The sequence below is a fragment of the Marmota monax genome, unplaced genomic scaffold (genome assembly GCF_021218885.2).
Source record: "Marmota monax isolate L192 unplaced genomic scaffold, Marmota_monax_Labrador192_F-V1.1 WCK01_AAM20220418_F8-fsc00004, whole genome shotgun sequence".
Classification (NCBI taxonomy): Eukaryota; Metazoa; Chordata; class Mammalia; order Rodentia; family Sciuridae; genus Marmota; species Marmota monax.
This window is the reverse complement of record NW_026692881.1, coordinates 12,439,686-12,459,323: the sequence shown is the minus strand read 5'-3', so window position 1 is coordinate 12,459,323 and position 19,638 is coordinate 12,439,686. Positions and strand designations below refer to the sequence as shown.

General features: G+C 36.9%; 1 protein-coding gene across 3 annotated transcripts in view; it reads right to left on the bottom strand.

Annotated features, from left to right (window-relative positions):
- Entpd1 (ectonucleoside triphosphate diphosphohydrolase 1) overlaps positions 1-19,638 on the bottom strand; it is a 141,172-nt gene that overhangs the window by 103,102 nt on the left and 18,432 nt on the right. The window contains exon 1 of one of the 3 annotated variants that reach the window (XM_046450366.2): positions 3,158-3,313. The exons of 1 other annotated variant lie outside the window; for it this stretch is intronic. Coding sequence is in view for 1 of the 2 variants with exons in the window: in XM_046450364.2 (XP_046306320.1) it covers positions 3,158-3,173 (16 nt within the window). In the remaining variant the exon portion in view is untranslated. Of the gene's footprint in view, positions 1-3,157; positions 3,314-19,638 lie in introns of those variants that run through there. One more of the 3 variants, XM_046450364.2, reaches the window with a different exon arrangement.

Sequence of the window (19,638 nt, the reverse complement as noted above, 5' to 3'; positions counted from 1 at the left end):
ACATAATAAATAATCAGTGTTAGTTTATTATTGGCACTTCACAGAGTCTGGCTTTGATTAGAGTTGGATGTATATGTATCTCCCTTCCCTATTAAATCATGATCAAATTGTTTATACACCAAGCAGCTGGCATAGGGACTTACAAATGGTAAACACACAATCATATTTGTAGACTGGTTTGAAGTTATTCCAGGAAAAGGAAAGGGAGGATACTGGAAACAAACTTATTTACCCAGAGCCAATTTCTGTAGTATTTGTTTTTCTTTCATTACCAGAGTACATTGTCTCAATTAGCAAGGTTGTTATAAAGTGGGGTTGGGGAGCCACTATTTATGGAACTAGATGTTCTGTTCAGAGATAGCAGAGGTGTGCTATGAGGCATCTGAAATACCCAGTTTAGCCTCTGGCTGAGTGGGGAGTAAGAGTTTAAGTCCAGCCAGAGCTTCACTGGCCAACTGGTGCCCTGGCATGGGGTATATTCACAAATAATATCATCTACCTAAAAGGGTCACATTTTGTTTTTCAGAATATTTACCTAGAGGGATGTCTAGGTGTAGAAGAGTTGTATGCACCAGCAGGGAAGAAGCCCTATTACAAACTCAAAGGTCCCCTTTTAAACTGGCCTCCTAACTCAAAAGTGAATATTAGCTAAAATAATAATGTAGTTTATTAGATCCTTATTGAGTGCCCATTAAAGAGCTCAAGGTGCGACTGGCTGGCAATGACTTTCTGGACTTGTATAAGAGCCTGGTGTGTACCACCCTCTGAAAAAACACTTCGCATTTTTTCTGAGACAGACATCAATTTCAAAAATCTGTCCTGAGGGCTGGTAAATGTGGCCACCAAGCTGACACAACAAGAATATCAAAGGTCAGCTGTGGACCTCATAGAGAAGTCTGGAGATTTGCCACTCCAACCACTGGCCATTGAATGTTGTGTACCAATAGGACACATGTAGACAATTCAGCATCTGTCCACTTTCTAGATGGATTCTGATACAAGGCCCTTCAGGACAGCTACATGGGCACCCTCAATAGCTGCCTCCAGTGTCTTTGTCATAACAGACCTCTCTCCTACAATCCTGCCCACAATGACAACAATCTTGCCATGAGTTTGGAGACTGAAAATAACTCACTAGACACTATGTATCCAAAGATGAATAATAAAATTATACACTGTGGAGGAGGGAATGTGATACAGAGGGCAATAACAAAAAAATAAGTATAATGAGGGGCTGCCTTAGACATAAAGAGTGAGGTATTATAGAAACAGTCAAACTGGGTAGTGATCTAGGTTCAAAGAGTTGGAGAAGGCTTAAAGGAGAGAGTAATGCTTGAGACTTGAAGGAATAATGGCAACAGCTAATATTTATTGAGCATGTACTATACATCAGGCCAATTCTAAAAACCTTGCATGGCCTCATTCAATCCTCACAACAACCCTATAGAGGCAGACATTATTATTCTCCTCATTTTACAGATGAGTAAACTGAGGCTCACAGTAAATGGTGGAGTAAGGATTAAAACACAGGCTCCAAAATAAGAGGAAAAAGAGGTTCAGATCAAAGAAGAAAAAAGTACCTTGCAACAGTCTGAGAAGGAGGAAAGGGGCAGTTTCCTTGAGGAACTGAAAGTGGCTCAATGAGGACTAGCTGGGGGTGGAGACAGGAGTTCAGAGATGACTGGGCTCACTCTGCAGGTTGGAAGAGAAACCAGAAGCGGGGGATTTCTGGTCTGGTGTGGACTTTTGACAGTTAGCTTCATGATTCATGTCACCTAACTCCTTGCAGCCTTAGTTTCTCCCTTTTTTAAAAGGCCATAGTAACAAATACTTGCTTCTCTACAATAAGAATGGCAATAAACACCAAATGAGAAAAAGTATGTGAATTTGATTGCAAAGTACAACTTCCTTCACGGACTTGACATTTCATCAGTATCATTTCCCCAATAGCTCTAGGGATTTTCAAAACCAGAATCTGCAGCGTCATGCACCAGAGAGTGCCTTCCCAGCAGAACAGTATGGGAAAGTGGACAAGCCCTCAGGCCCTGCCTGTCTGCCTGAGTCCACATTCGTCACTTTATAACTATGTTATCCCAAAACACGTTAACCTCTCAGTCCCTCAACTTTGTCATCTGGAAAATGGGGATGACAATGATAGCACTTACCTTATATGGTTGATGTGAAGAACAAGCATACATAATAAGCTTAGAATAGTTTCCAGCACTGCATAAAGATTTATTAAATTTTAACAGCTATCATAATCATTAAGAAGTCCAGTGATTACTCATCCTATTCCTCTGTGTTCTTTGTGATAAAAGCATGTGAGGATATTAGAAGTTAAAGATGATGAAGCAGATTTGCGACCCTACATTCCCTCAGTGTTGCAGAAATTCTTCCTGACTCCCAAGAGCTGGCAAGCAGCTGGCTCTCCGTCCTGGCAGAAAATGCCCAAAAGAGGAAAAAGACAGAGACTGCACACCATTCGTGAAACCAGGCTGCTCTTGTAGTTTTCTGACAACTTCTAAATGTCATCAGTCAGATAAGACCTGCTACTTTAACACAGAACTCTTACCATGTCCTCCGCCCCTCCCCACCCCTAACCACCGACATGCACACTCTCCCACACATCTCAAGACATTTTCAACCTTTTGCAAGACATACTCTGGGGTCCTGTTGTGACAGCCTCTTGCTACATTAACTTGCCTAACTTCCAGCAGAGAAGGCTTTGCTAGTTTCACAACAGGAAAATACACAGGAAATTTGAGAACAAAACAAATCTACACACAAAGCCCAGCATCTTCAAGCAAACACAGAGAGGACTGAGGCTAGATGACTCCAGACTGCAGATGAAGCAGCTGTCTCTTAACTGGCAAGAGTGCTGAAAAATGTCGTTTGCCTCTAAAACACCAGATCTGCATACAAATTGATAATTAATATTCATGAGCTCTTCCAGCTTGCTCAAGAGCTACCCTTGACGACATCCAGGAGCTCTGCTTCCTAAAAAGTTTCCGAAAGTTCTTTCTTTGCCTCCTCTCAAAAGGAAGAAGGTGGGAAAGTTCAAATGGGACTTTTTACTTCTTGCTCTTTCAAGTATTTGCTTTGGTAGGGGATTTTTTTTTTCCCCTAAGGATTCAGATCAAATCAGTTTGAGCCTTACCCTTTATATCTTCCATAAGTAGCAGCTTCTGTTTTCTTCCTCTTTCCTTGTTTTGGTTTTTTTGTGTTTTTGTGTTTTGTTTTTCCAGCCTCTGCTTGCTGTGGTCCGTCTCAGTGAGAGAGGTACTCAAGGATCAGAGATATAACAGACCCTTGGGCTTGTGGGAGGGGCTAAGTTAGCCAGCCCCGTTTCGGAAGGAACCTCAACCTCAAACTATGTCTTTTTCATAGATGAGAAAGGACAGATTGGCTGAGGAGTCCAGCAGCTCATTTACCTAAAGTTACTCGAAGGCTTCCCTGGGTTGTAACTTTTTCAATTCTTGAAGCAACATGTCTCTATCCCTCTCTCCCTTCTTCCTTCTTTCTTTCTCTCCTTCCATGTCTCTCTCTCCCTCTCTGTTACAAAAATCTATTTTTCTCCCTTGAAAAGTCATATTGGTTGCAAACAAAAAAGCGACTTATGTATTGCAATTATGAAGCCAGATAACAAGAAACTTGTTACCTTAATACCAACTGGAAAACCTGTGAGAGGCAAGAACAGTTCTTCCTGCGCCATAAAGCTGATCATGTCTGGTCTCATGATGAACAATCCTTTTCAAGGATCACTACAGCAGAAGAGCAACGAGTCACCCAAGCAATTGCTGCCACAGCAGAAGCTGTGTTATTGGCTGGAAAGCCAGATGGGACTGCAGAGGAAGCTGCTTACTGGGAACCTCTGTGTAGCTATGATTTGATGAAAGTCACTCACCTTTTCCCAGCTTTGACTTCTTACCTCCAAAGACCTATAAATAAGCATGGATTGCTACACCCCAACTTGCCAAATGACCCAAAAGCAAATAAAAGACTGACCAAATTATTTTTAAACTGTGTATTCAAAGTTAATTTAAAATCAAGAGAAGAGCTAACCTTCTGAGAGTATAGTAAGTCCTCAAGCACCAAGGCTACTTGGCAGCTTCTCCCTCCAGGAGGCTGTTGCAACCTTAGCATTTGAGGTTTGTAAGAGACCTCAGATACTTAGCCTAACCCAAGGTTAGACAGCATTATTTAGTCTTCATTATTTGCCACCATGCTTCCCAGCACAGTATAGTTTCTCCCCCAGTGTAAGCATTCAGTGAATATTTGATGAATGGTTGAATTAGTGAATGAACAGCAATGAGAAGGACTGTAAATATGGTTTCCTGATTCCTTGGTCATGCTTTTTATACATTGCCTTTTTAGCACAAGAATTTGTGTCTAAAGCTAACTATACCATGACTTTTTTATTTATTTATTTATTTTTTGCATATAAACCATTAAGTTTCTAACCACTAAGAATTGCCTTTGAGTCTATACAGAATATAAATTCTCCATTGAACTTTTGGTCATTCTTTAAGGGCAAAGATTTTTTTTCTTTTTTCTTTTTTTTTAAATATAACATCTTGTTAGCTTGCACAGTACTTGGCACATCATATGTGCTCAGTAAATTTTGAATGCTTAATAAATATGAGGCTTTCTTGACCTCACTAAATGGCACATAGTTATAGGATTTTGCATTTACAATAATAACTAATTATACTAAATAAAAAATCCAATGAATACCTTCTCCAGAGCCAGTTTAGACTATATCTAATGATAAATATTGGCTTGATAGTTGTTCTATGGTGGCAAAATTGTTTTTATGTGATATAATGAGATATTTGTAAATATCAACAACCTTTATGAGTTTATGACTACTTTTGTACTATTGTTTAGGGGAAATTTAAAAAAAAACAGCATGCCCACAAAGTAGTCTGTGCAATACAGAATGGAAACCAAATTATCAAAGGTAGAAAGAGAAAGGAATGTTCTAAGGGAAGATCCAGAGTGAATGAGGGGTCAGGCACTTACTTGAACCTGTCAATGACTACCCCACTTTGGGCACTATGGCAACAGCTCCCTATTTCAAACAAAAATTAATTTAAAAAATTAAAATTAAAAGCCTTTCCTGTCATATTCTACTTGGAAACTGTCAACTAAAGATTACTTAAAAAACTGATTCTCTTTCACTCTCATTTTATTTTATCAGAAGAAAGAGAGAGAGAATCAAAAGTAAAGTGCTCTAGTACCTGACTTCTGTTTCAACCAGGAAAGGTAAAATCTGATTATAATAACTAGTACTTCATAAAGAAATTAAAGTTCATCTGAATTGAATATACAGTAATAGAAATATGGTTTTAGTGCCAACTCATATTACATGAACCTTTCTGAAATAATTCAATGCTTTTTATGGTAATATACTCTATGCTACAATTTAATGATTGTCCAGTGTACACCATCATGAAACTATTACTGTTAAATATATATTATCTCCCATTCATATGAGAGTAATTACAAAAGATATGTGGGTCTGTGTGAGTTTGTTTAAAAATCTGAGAATTTGTCTTAAAAAATAAATCTTGTTTCTGAACAAACGATTATTATAATCATCAATTTTATTGTAGAAAATAAAAACTGCACTCAAGGAAGATGAAAGGAGTTGTTAGAAAGGTTACCTAGGGGCTGGGGTTGTGGCTCAGTGGTAGAGTGCTTGCCTCACATATGTGAAGCACTGGGTTCGATTCTCAGCACCACATATAAATAAATGAATAAAATAAAGGTCCGTCAACACTAAAAAATATGTAAAAAAAGAAAGGGTTACCTAAAGATATTTGTCTTTATTTTCACGATGAAATGGTCTTTTGTAAGTTCTTAGAATGTTAGAAATTTCATTTTTTTATACCTTCAACCTCTTTCACTATATTGATTCTTCCCCCTAGTATATAAAATAATTAAATAATTATCATTCTTAAAAAGTTTCAGTTTTGCAAGATGAAAATGTTCTGGAGATTGGTTGCACAAATATATAGTAAAAAAAAATTAATAGGGAAAATTTTGTATTATATGTATTTTACTATAATTTTTAAAATTTAAAAGAATTTTTAAAAAATCAGTAAATGCATTCCATCAGTCTATGCCTCTCTGTCCTTCACAACCTATTTAAACCATAGTCTACGGTTTGCCTTCCCTTCATTGCCTCCATTCATTTCTCATTCCATTGCATTCTATTTCCTCATTCAGCACTCTAATGAAACCGCCCTTTCTAAGATCATCACTGATCTCTAACTAAAGGTTAATTTTTGTGTATCATCTTTTTTGATCTTGATTAGCAAGAATCACTGTTGTTGTTCTTTCTTTCTTGACATTTCCTCTATCCTTATTTTCCAGAAACCAACACATATCTGGTTTTCTTCCTCCAATTGTTTGTTTATAAAGATAAAAGGTTCATATGATTGCTCCTTCTCAGTGAACTGGTTTGCCTTATAAATTTTGGTATTTCTACAACTTCCCTAGACTGCTTTTCTTACTTCACTTATTCTACCTAGATCATAATTCCTATTTATGCTTTTACATTCCTGCTCAGTCCACTCATATGAGCTCCATCCAGATCCATATTGTTTTGGAGGCATCATCATCTCTAGAATATCCTACAAGGAGTTCAAACTCAGTATCCAAATTGAACCTTTTATCTTTACTTCTGAATCTGCTCCCCTACATGAGTTAATGGCACCACCAATCTCCTAGTTACACAACCTAGCAACCTCAGGGCTCTCCTAGAACCCTTCCCTATCTCACATCATACTGTTTATCAAATCTTGTTGCTTCTGCACCTTAAAATCTTTCAAATCCATCTCCTCCTCTCCATTTCCAAGACTTCTGCCATAGTACATACTCTCCTCATCTTTGCCTGGTTTACTACAATGATCTCCTCTAATTAATATGTCCTATTATCCCCAAGTGGGGAACAGGTTTTAAGTGTTTTATTCTTTAATTAATATGACTCAGACTCTCATTCACTCTAATGCAAGGATTTTTTTTTCCCAGCTGGGTGCCTTTCCAATAATAAGACCAAGAACCCTATGATCTTACTTAATCTAAATGGGTCAGTACTATAATGATAAGCCACAATCTCAGCAGCTTTTGCTGCTTCAGGGCACAAAATCAGGAGAGTTTTAGAAATCTGCCTCTCATAGTTCTCAGAATCTGTTTTCTTCTACAGATTTACCCCAATGTGAGTACAACTTTGCCCCTTAAATCTCCAAAGTCTAGCTGCAGGCTGACTTCAATCAACAAAGCAATCATGACAGTCTTTGTACTGGACAATTTTGGTTTGCCTCTCCAGATCTACTCTCCTCCCTTCTATTTGCTCTCCACACCAGAAGACTTATCTCTGGATCATACATAGGTTTCCCATCTCCTCTGATTTCTAGTTTTCAGCCAGTGGGGAGTTTGGCAGGAGATGGAGAGTAGGGGACAAGAAGGCTAGGTTCTTTACTCTTATTAGATCACCTTGAATTGGCTAAGCCCCTCCATGGAAGACATCTGCCACTCTCAAAGCTCCTGACTTTATTTAATCCTTTCCCTCAAGATCTGGTAATTGTTCCTCCTCTTGTCCTTTAAGCCTAGTGATGGCAATATCTAAGCTGCTACTAGCAACGTCCCCACTCCATTTCTACATGTTTCATGGTTCCCCTACACAATGGAATATGGTTCCCCTATCTTTTTAAATAGTCCTTTTGTTCAAAATTCTGCTTGACCTATCTTATTTTGAAGATATCTCCTGTTTCCTGTTGGTCCCTAACTGATTCAGTCTATAAAACATTTCAGGCCTATAAAATTCCATCCATGCTAAATAGCATCCCCCAAGTGATTGTACCAATAGTCAAGCTATAACTTTCCTAATGGCCGATCAATCAGTAAAATAAAAATAATACTTAAAACTAAAATTTAAAAAGAACAGATTTTTAACACATACTCATTTATCATCAGATTAACCAAATGAGTTAGGTACTATTATTATCTTCAATTTACAGATGGGGAAACATAACTCAGAAAGATTAAGTAGCTTGGCCAAATTCACACAGCTAATAAGTAGTAGGCAGGTATTCAAACCCAAGTTAGTCTGACTTCAGTACACTTGTGTTTATCCACAACACTACATGCTTCAGACTTGTTTCCTAGTTACCTTTCAGTAGTATCAATAGGTTTAGGTTGTCAATCTTATTTCCTTTAAACTATTTTCCACACAACTACCCAGATGATCCTTTTTTTAAATTTGTTCTAATTAGTTATATATGACATTAGAATGCATTTTGATACATCATACATAAATGGAGTATAACTTTTCATTTTTCTAGTTGTATACACCCAGGTGATATTTCTAACAATGTCATTCCCAGACTTTTTAAAAATCCTACTCTCCTTGTCATGTATTTAAAAAATTCAAATTCTTACCATGGAACATGTAAGGAGTCTCTCTACTCTCTTGAACCATTTCCAAACACAGGCTTCTGTACTCCAAAAACTACAATTCTAGAACCTATTATCTTTTCAGAACTCTGCATGTATATAAGCTACTGTTCCCTCTGCTCAGAATTCACTCTTCTTGCCTACCTGGTCACTTCAACTATACAGATACAGATTAAACTGCGTAGTTCTCTGTGAATATTTGCCCACCCCCACATGCACACAAACACTGCACTGACCCACAGAGAGATGCCACTTGTATTGTCATGATGTTTTATAAATTCATTTATCTTAGGCCATAAACCTTGGAGTTGATTTGAATCCTTTTTTCTCACAACCCAAGTCTAATCCTTTAGCAAATTCTGTTGTTTCTACCTTCAAAATATATCCAGAACCTCACCTCTTCTCATTACCTCTACTGCTACCACATTGATTCAAGCCTCATCATCTCATTGCTTTTTACTGGTCTTTCACATTCTGCTCTTAACACCTCAGTCTATTCTTGATTCAGCATCCATAATGATTTAGATAAAACAAAATAAAACAAAAGATATGCTACTCCTTTGCTTGAAACTCTCCAATGGCTACAACTCACTATAAGAAAATTCAAAATCCTACTAGGCCCTATCTGACTTTCCTTCCTATTGCTCCAGCTTGGGACCCTTTGTACCTGCTATTCCTTCTGCCTGGAATACTGTTCTCTCAAATATCCACATGGCTCATTCCCTCATCCCCTATAGGTTTTTACTGATTAATTACTATCTACTCTAGCACCAAGATTGTGATTTCTCGCTACTGTTTTCCACTAAAATGAACCAGGGCTCTTTGGGAAAATGACTGATTCCAAATCTGAAGCAGGAAATATATAAGATGAGATTGAAATATTTTGTTATACAAGACACAAAGGGACACTATTTAAAACAACTAGGGTCATACATATCAAAAAGACTCAAGAACCAACCTCAAGTGATCCCCACTAGGCAAAGTAGTAAATACATAAGCCAAAATTAAAATAATAAGCAATGATTTGGAATACATCAGATACCTTGATACCCACATGTTAATATAATACTATGTAGAAATCACTGTTCACCTTTGCAACTAATTCTTTATTCTCAAAACAAGTAAATATGAGGCGAGGAAATACCAACATTCCACCTGCCTTGGCTGCCCCAACTGTACTGCAAGAACTAAATGGTTCACTTTAAAGTATTCCAGATAATGAAAGAATAAAATTCGTAAATTTGAGGATTGTCATTTTGCAAACACCTAATAAAGTACTAAATTTAAGTAACAATCACCAATGACTGTTCATATCACAAAGGAGGTCCAAATATTTATTATGTGCTTTCTGATGGAAGCATACACATACCCTCTGAAGTTGTTTTGAAAAAAAAAAACAAAAAACAGAAAGAAAGTTTCTAAACCTAACTACCATTTTGTAGGAAATAATACAGGGCAGAGATGAATATGTTAAAAGACAGTATAGAAACACACTCAGTAAATCTCAACTGTAGAAGACACATCAACTTAATTTACTGAGCAAATAAACTATAGGGAAGAAAACTGAGAATGAGGAACCTATAGTTAAAAAGAGATTCAAGAAGATACCAACTAAATTCAATATCCCAACCTTGAAATTTGGATTCAAACCAGCTTAAAAGAAATTTGAAGAAAATCAAAGAAATTTAAATGCTGACAAAATATTTTATAAAATCAAAAACTTCATTTTTAAGGTGTGATAATGTTATTAGGGCTATAATTTTTTTAAAAGCCCTATCTTTTGGAGATATATATATACTGAAACATATACAGATGAAATCTGAATTAGCTTTACAAAAGGAGAAGTGGGTGAGGTATAGATTTAACCAGATTATGGATAAATTAATAACTGCTGAATTTGGGTGATAAGTACATGGGAGTTTGTTTTATTATTCTAATTTACATGTTTGAATTTTTCTTCAATAAAAGGTTAAAAAATAATTTTAGAGAAAAAGTAGGAGATGATTTGATGATATGGCCTTTATAGGGGAATAATTACAGGAATTTTAGAAATTCAATTATTTACTGAGTAGCCATATGCAAAACTGATTTAGGATTGATGAATGGTACGTTTCAGTTTAAAAAAAAACTGTAATCTGATCATCACAAAATAAGCTAATATTTCATTTTAGAACCAAACAGATGAAGGAGATAATTTGTGAGAAAAATGAAAGTAATTGAGCAACAAACTGATCAAAGCTAGGAAATCCTTGCATTAGTATAAGCAAGAAATTATATTCACTGTGCATGCAGTTTGTCTGTAGTGTAATAACCAAGCAAGAACATTAAAATTTCCTTAGATCTCTTTGTGAAACCTAACATCAGGTGTAGGAGTCAGGAAGGATCATATACTGTGTCCAATGTTTAATATGGCACAGCATGACTTGACAGTTTAAGGAACATTCCATATACCCAATGGTGAACAAGCAGGGACCACACAGACTGAGTAGTGATGACAAGTCTTTCTATCACTGGGGGCCAAGGGAGAGAGTGTGAGAAATAAAGAGTCTGGTAGTCCATTTTCAAAATATAGTATTCGGCCTTAATTGGGTCTAATTACAGTAGTCCTTCCCCAATTCTAAAATCAGCCAATCCCATAGATTATAACCCGAGCTCCTCCAGAGTGAAGGGCATCCCCGCCTTGAGTTAGACAAATAAGCAGGCGGACTGCCAGCCCAGGCATGCTTGCTAGCCAAATTCTGGTAGAAGTAAAGATTTTGCCCACCCACTTTCTAGCATGTGTTTGATTTCTTGAAGCATCTCATTATTTCTAACAAGAGGGCATTTGGTTAGATGAAGTGGCGCAGACAGGCACTCTAGCCACCACATTTTTTTGATTTCTTAATTAAAACAAAAGTCTAACTAGGTTCCTGGCCCCAGGCCTATTATCCCAGCTAGGGAGGCTGAGATAGAAGGATTGAGTTGCAGGCCAGCCTGAAAAACAGGATGTCCTGAGAACCCACTTCAAAAGTAAATAAATAGATAAGCCTATTGTTGAAACTCATGAAAGGATGTAGATAAAAATGTTTTCATGTTATCACAAATGCCAAAGTAACTGATAACTACTGTACAAAATGACATGCTTTGCCAATTCCCCAAATTCATCCATTCAGCTTTTATGACCTGAATAAACAAATGTTCTTCATAATATTTGACACATATTAAAATGTTATGTCCTGTTGATATTTTTTAAACAGCATGATCAGTTTCAAGGTTAAAAGAATTTAAAGGTAGGTTTTTAAATCTCAGCACTTCTAGAATCTTGAGAAATGTTATATGTAATATGACAATTAACCAATCTAACTTCAGGAATTCATAATTGTTTCCCACCAGCAATAGACCCAACCTCTATCTTCTTATACTTCCTATATACCATTTGGTATAGGTATATGAATACTCAACAAAACAAATTTGCCAACATACTTTGAAAAATTGTATCCAATTTTGACACTATAGGGACACTGTGTTTTGATAGTATGTCAACACTAAATACACATTATTCCAAAGAGAAGCACTGATTAAATTAATTCAATTTAATCTCTACTTCTTTATCATCCCTAACCTATTCCCTCACTCTGCCTGCCTGCTAACAGGTATTCAGAGATGATAAGGACTGCTGTAGGGGGTAGGAAATAGGGATGAGGTGGATATAAAACTGCTCTTGAGGGTATTTAGAATGCACATTGGTTCAGAAAATGCCTGTCCTTTCCTTGGACAGTAAAAAGAGAAGCACTCTCTCTTATGGTAGAGCCATAGTTCTCAGCCTGGCTGTGCATTATAATCACTGGAAATACTTACCCCCAAAATGCAAATGTCCATTCCCATCCTCTGAGACTGGTATTACATTCAATTGGGGGTAGTAGTCACCCACAGCTTTTCTTTTCTTTTTCTTTTTTTTAAGGGCCAAGATAGTTTTAATGCAGTGCCAGGGCTTTAGAGTTAGGGAGATTTGGATTCAAGTCATTACTATGATTTTACACAAGCTAGTAAGTCCTTCTGAACCTCAAGTTTTTTAGCTGTAAAGATTTTTTAAAATTTACCTCACAGAGCCACTGCGTGTGGGGAGATAATAAATATGTAAGAACTCCCAACAGAGGCCCTGACACACAGCTGGCACACAGCAAGTGTGAGCTCCCTGGCTCTTCACTTATGTACTAGATCTAGACCTATATTCAGAGTAAAGAAAACTCCATACTTTGTTTTTGTGTCTCTTGCTTTTCCCTCCCTCTGTTCCAAAGAAAGTATTTTTACCTGTGAAAGTATAATCAATTTATAAAAGCTCCAAATATTTTTAAAATATTTTGAAAAACTATTAAGTAGACACAGTAAACATATCAACAGTGACCAGAGATTCATGAGGGTAGGAGAGGATTAAATAGATATTTTTTTCTTTTTTCTTTCTTTCTTTCCTTTTTTTTTTTTTGTTGTTGTTGTTGTTAATACTGCAGATTGAACCCATGGCCTCACACATAACAAGATTTTTTTTTTTTTAAAGTAACAAAACTATTTGGTATAATACTGTAATGATGGATACATGATTATATTCATTTGTTAAAACCCACAGAACTTCACAGCATAATGAATGACCGTTAATGTATACAAAGTTTTAAAAAAAATTAGTCAAGAGGTAAAGAGATTCCAAAATGAAATGTACATTGTGACAAAAGAATCTAATTGTGTTACACATGTATGAAACAACCTCACTCAAGTGTTAGGGAAAGGCACTGACTTAAGTCACTCTGGAGGTGAGTGCAGTCTGTAAGATGAAAGACTAATTAAAGCACATTGCTCAACTTGGTAAAGTTATTTATCAAGGTTCATGATTCTGAAATCACTATACATGTATACTGGTGTCAAACAATTAATGGAGGACAAACAATAGGAGTCAGGTTTCTCACTGTTGGAATAGAAGGTTACAGACAAGTAAGGGGAAGTGGCTAGAATGATCCAAATAATTCATGTGGTAATGAATTAGAGTAAAAAAATCTGTATGAATTCATATTCAGCTTAATATAGATACATATGGATAAGCATACATATGAGTACATAAAAATTTTACAGTACAAATATATTTCTTTGATCTGTCAGCTCAAAGTATCTAAAAGCAAAGATACCTCTGTAGCAATAAAGATATCCCAAATCTTCCTTTCTAAAAATCATTCTCCAACAAAAGGAAATAGCTGGTAAATGTACAAGAAGAGGGGTTATCTTGTAGTTCCAGGAAGTGATTAAAAAAAAAAAAAACTTACAAAGATCTGTTAGGGTTGTGGCTCAGCAATAGAGCACTCATATAGCATGTGCGAGGCCCTGGATTCAATCCTCAAAACCACATAAAAATAAATAAAATAAAGGTATTGTGTTCAACTACTTCTAAAAAATAAATATTTAAAAAGTAAAACAAAACAAACAACAACAATAAAAAAGATGGTATATGTCAAAGTGATACAGAAACCAACTGTAAAACCTTCCAATAGCCAAAAATGGAACAATTTGAGCAACAAAATAAAGTAGTATTCAATCATAACCCAGAGTATAAAAAAAATATATGAATCTATACAGATATAGACTACTAATTTATTAAATAGGCTAATTATTAAATAAATAAATACATGGAAGATAATAAATTATTGTACAGAAGAATTCTAAATAATTTGTGTACATACTCTACCCTCTTGGAGATGAAGCACAATTCCCCACTCCTTAAGTGCAGCCTGCATGTCCTAACTTCCTTCCTGAGAAGTACAATATAGAAAGGGAATAAGAAAGAGTGACTTTATAGTGGAAAAACCTGACAAATACTACCTCAACAAGGTGACCAAGATCAAATCAACATCAGCGTGATAAATCACATTGATAATGCATACCTGTGGTATAATGTAATAAAAATGACACTTTACCTCTGAGGTCTTTCTCCAAGAAAATACATCATACTTGGTTTAATCATGAGAAAGATAGGTTCAGAGCCAGCCTCAGCAACTTAGCAAGGCTCTAAACTTAGCAATACCCTGTTGCAAAATAAATTATAAAAAGGGCTGGAGATGTGGATCAATGGCTAAGAGCCTCTCAGTTCAATATCTGTTGAGGAGGGGAGGGGAGAGAGATAGATCAGATAAATCTCAATTGAGGGACATTCTATAAAATATTCTGACTGATATTTCTCAACATTATCCAGGTCATCAAAAATAAAGTCTGAGAAATTTCCACAGCCAAAAGGAGCCTCAGGATATTATGAGGATTAAATGTAATGTGGTATGTTGGAAAAGAAAAGGACATGAGGTTAAAAGTAAGGAAATCTCAAGAAAGTATGGACTGTAGTTAATAAAGATGTATCAATATTGGTCTATTGATTTTACCAAATATATTAATTTAAGATATTAACAATAGGAGGAATGGGAATAAAGTATGTGAGAACTTTCTATACAACTGTCACAATGATAAGTAACAAACAAAGGTGAGCATGAGAACATGAGGTTAAGGGGATAATTCTATAAACTAGATCCACTGTGTTGACCCCATATGCTTTTTTATAAAAGGCAATATACGTGCAACCCCGCCTGGCTTAAATCAATTGGATATGTTACATTCCTCAGCAAACAATCTATTATCTGCAGGAGAAATACAGGTCCAAAAGCCTGATAAGAAGAATAAAAGTTATCCTGAAGTAGGGGACTTTCGTGACCCTTACACTGACTAGTTTTCAGAACTCTGGGAGATAAGGATAACTCCCCCAGCCATTAAATGTTCCAGTTAGAACTGGTCAGTGTAGCCAAAATAACCCAGAGTTGCCTTGGGTCTTTACCATATGCAGTGGGGACGTGAAAGTCTGAAGCAATCCTGCTATCAGTCAAAAGTCAAGAGGTGGACCTGGGCAGGACTCTGGAAACTTCCCTGGGATCCCTCATAAAACTGGAGGACAGGAGAGGTACACTGTCTCCTCTCTGAGACGATCCTCTCTTTCCCTTGAAAAAAAGCCATGCCTGCGACTTCAGAGTGACATGTCTGCAATCTTTCTGGCAGTGATATGAGGACTGTCTTGGCTGCCATGGCAGTCCCTTGCTCTGGAACAACAACATTTCTATAAACTGGAAACTATTCTAACATGAAATGTTTATTTTTAAAAATACATTAAATTTAACTTTGTATAGATGTTTAAATGTGGCTGTTGTATTGAAACCCTTTGTTGAAATACATCTTCGTTAAACTGCTAAATAGACATATTTCTTGTTTAAACAGAATTCACTGTAACCATATTCAGCAAAGCAAAGTTAACTTGGGCTGTGTGCCAACACACCCAAATAGCCTTGTTATACTCTGTATGATAGTAGCATTCAAATCTTTTCACCATGACATGCAATATTCCCACTGGTCAAGAAAAAAAGAAAAAACAAGTCTCTAAGTTGATTCTCTACTGACTCAAAAAGTTTCCAAATGAGTAGCACTATGGAGAAGTTAGAAATTGTGGGGCCAGGGGAGGGCAGGAAGGACTACAGACTGCTGGTTCCAACACTTGAAAAAAAATAACAAAAGGAAGGAAAAGGCCTAGGCTTCTATAGACAGGGCCACCCTTATAAGGGAACATTGCCAGAGATTTTAAAGTAGTTCTGAGAAGGAGAAAAACCCACTAAGCAAAGTTTGCCACACTAGCTGACCCTAATTGTCTCTGGGATTGTCCTTTTAAAGTAATCAAGATTCTGAAGGGCATAGAGAGCTGTCTGCTATTTCTGAACAGTGCTGGTCCTAGGAAGTAGTGGAAATTTTTGAAGAATACATGGTCCCTGGAGTCTTATGCCAATGACCTTAACAGCACGGTTCACACACCCAGATTTTGAAGACAATAGCAGCCCACAATCCCAGGCCAGTCTGTAGCAGGAAACTTGTATGTTACAGTTAATGTCTCCACCTTTTCAGCAAAGGTGACAAACCATAGAGTGACAAACCATTGAAACAATGCCCTCTGTTCTTCTGTATATTAGGCCCTTTGTGCACTGGTTACCAGTAGAGCCTGAAGAAACAGGGGAGCAGGAAAAGATAATATAATTTTCTGGTTCTTAAGATTTAGCCTACAGACTTTCAGACCTCTTATTACCTAGCTTACATGGTTCTCTCAATTTATCCTTCAAGGTCTGGTTCAAATCTTAAATCTTTTAAAATGTACTAACTAAACCTCCCTCCTTCAAATTCTAAAAGCATATTTAGCTACTCTCAAGTATCAAGCAATTTGGCACTCAACTAATGCCTTGCATTGCTCACTCCTCATAAGAAATATGTGACATTTATACAATCCAGAGAGTAACTTAAAATTCTTGAATTAGAGTGTAAATTCTTTTTCTCTCCTCCTCACCCATGCCCTCTCATATCCCATAGCACCTATCTCGGTGTTTTACATATGTACCTGTTAAATACATATGTACTTAATAAATACTTGATCTTTATTGGCTATTGTGACCTCCCTGAAATTGTCATTAAGAATAATAAATCATGGGCTGGGATTGTGGTAGAGCGCTCATCTAGCACATGAGGCTCTGGGTTTGATGCTCAGAACCACATAAAAATAAACAAACAAAATAAAGGTATTGTTTCCAACTACTTTTAAAAAATAAATATTAAAAAAAATAATAAATCAGATCTTACTTTTCTAGCTAACCACTCATCATGATTATGTCAAGCCTACTATGGTGAGTATTGGTTGGAGGTGAGAATAAATAGGAATTATCCTTCTCACTCACATGGTTATGCGTGTCCCTGACCAATTTTGCCTCTCTTGACCCTGACTATACACGACTCCTTGGCTCCCATCTGACTGCCCACTGCTTCTGACTTTGGTTCAGGAAAGTGATGCCATCTAAACCTTTGACTAGTAACCCCAATGTGGTCAAGCAAAAGGTGCCCAGTCCTGCATGCTTAGCCCCAGTATTGGCTTCCTTCATCTCTGTTTTGGTCCTGGGTTTGCCTACAGTCATTCTTTACTAACATCGACACTTCTCCCATCTTGGGAAAGGATGGTATGTAATCTAAGCTGAGCCCTCAGATTTGAAAAGGCATAGGACATGACCAGAAAAAAATTCTGATCATTAGACTACCAAGGTTGGAAAAATATCTTTCGTGAAATACTAAACATGCTTGTGTACAGACCAATTACAAAGAGAATAATTTAAGATTCTCTGGAAATGGATAGATTTCTTTAGACGTGGATTATAAGACATTCTGAAGTCCAAAACATTCAAAATCTGTTTTCAGTAAGTGTTTTAGAATCAAGGAAACAAAAACTGCACGTAGAAAATGTCTCTAAGCCTAGCTAATTTTTTTCCAGAAAACAACAGAAATTGCCTAAAGGTCTCTATTATGCCATCTATGAAATAACTAAGGGAAAGTTGCTGGTCGATGAAGGAGTTAATGAATTGGAGAAGGTAAGAGCAAAAGAACCTGTGTCATGTGCCATGAAGGACCAGGCCATGTTTCTTCTGCCTCTACAATCCAGAGGATGGGCAACACGGATTATACAGAGTATGCCCAAGTGCAACGTGTAACTAGAGAGAAAAGAAGGAAGTATTATTATTTGTTGTATTATTATTTGTTGCTGTGCTTTTTCACTATGAAATGGAAGAAAGCTAGAAGAGAAAGAGAAAAAAACATTCCTTCCTCCTTCTCTAATTAACTGCCCTACAGTTCTTGCCTTGGCCAAAACCAGAAAAAGTTTATGGAAAAGAGAATGAAATGTTCCCCAAAAGCAAAAAAAATCGTCATGATTTAGCAAAGATATACTTTATTGTTTAGCTCTCACTAAAGCCCTTGTCATATTCTGCCTTTCTGTCCCAGTTATTTATGCATGGAACAGGTTCTACTTTAATCCACCATTTCTAGGTGTCCAAGAAATTTTGCTATCTTTATTTTCTATCAGTTTAAATCCATCTCAAGTCTCTGTCCCTCTAGGCTAGCATGAAATTCAGGTTCAGTCATTGTTGGAGTCCCCTTATCTCCCTGACTTATGCCAGAATCGAGGAAAAGTGCAAATATCAGAAAACGGGGGAGGCTTTCTAATCTCTTCTGATATTATCACTGCGCAACCTTTCTGTCCCAATGCTAAGTAGGGACAAGGGGAGCGCTTGCCCTGGTAGGGCCTGGAAGTCCTTTGCTTAGAATGGAGCATTCCCAAGATACCATACAGCTCTCCTTTTTGTGGTCATACCTACCAAGACAAGACTGCAGAACAAACAAGGGGCCCCACTACCCATGGGCCCATCAACCTTCATCTCCTTCTCAGTGCCCCGAATTTCTGCTCTTTCTTGACCCTCAAAGAATCTTTTCTGTTACCTTATTGATTGAGAGAAATTTGTAATTTCAACAAGGAGCCAGGGTAGGATTGGGAACCCACAATAATTAACACCTGCCACTCACATTTGTGTTGTAACTTCTTCTTGGCCTAAATTTCCCTTCATTCCTCACCCATCCTCCATTAATACCAGACTTAAAATTCCATAGGGAAAGGGCTGTTTATTACTCATTTGTATCTTCTAGAATACCTAAACCAGGAATTCTCAACCACTGTCCTTGAAAGTGCAAATCCCTCTCAGCAGTCCTTCCAAATTTTTGATGCATAAAAAGAAAATTTTTATGCTACAACTAAGTGTAAATATTTTCACAGCAATGCTTGAGATGAGAAATGAAGCAGATCATGGGGAGTAACAACTTTTTTTGTAAGTAAGAATTATGAGGTGAGTATGTCATCAGATCTGCACTAGAGCAGAACTGCAAGAACTTTGCCTCCAAGAAGAGCACAACCAGGGCAAAATGAGCTCTTCTTAAACAGCAATCATCCAGAGAAGCAACCCAAATGCTTTTGTTAATATTATGGTGACAACTGCATTGTAATCATGATAGCCTAATAGTGTTGCTTTCAAGTATATAATTATCTTATAATATATATCAATAAATTTTAGTATTTGAACTGTGACTTTGTGACAGAGCCTGTAAGATGTTCCTTCCACTTAGTCTCATCTTCCTAACCAAAGAAGATCCAGTGTTTAGCCACATAGCATTAAGGCTATATTGCCCAGTCTGTCTTGCAGCTGTGCATACAAGGGATGGTGAATTACTCTGGGGCTAGCAACAGTGTGTATCCATAACTACGCCTGGCCTGAA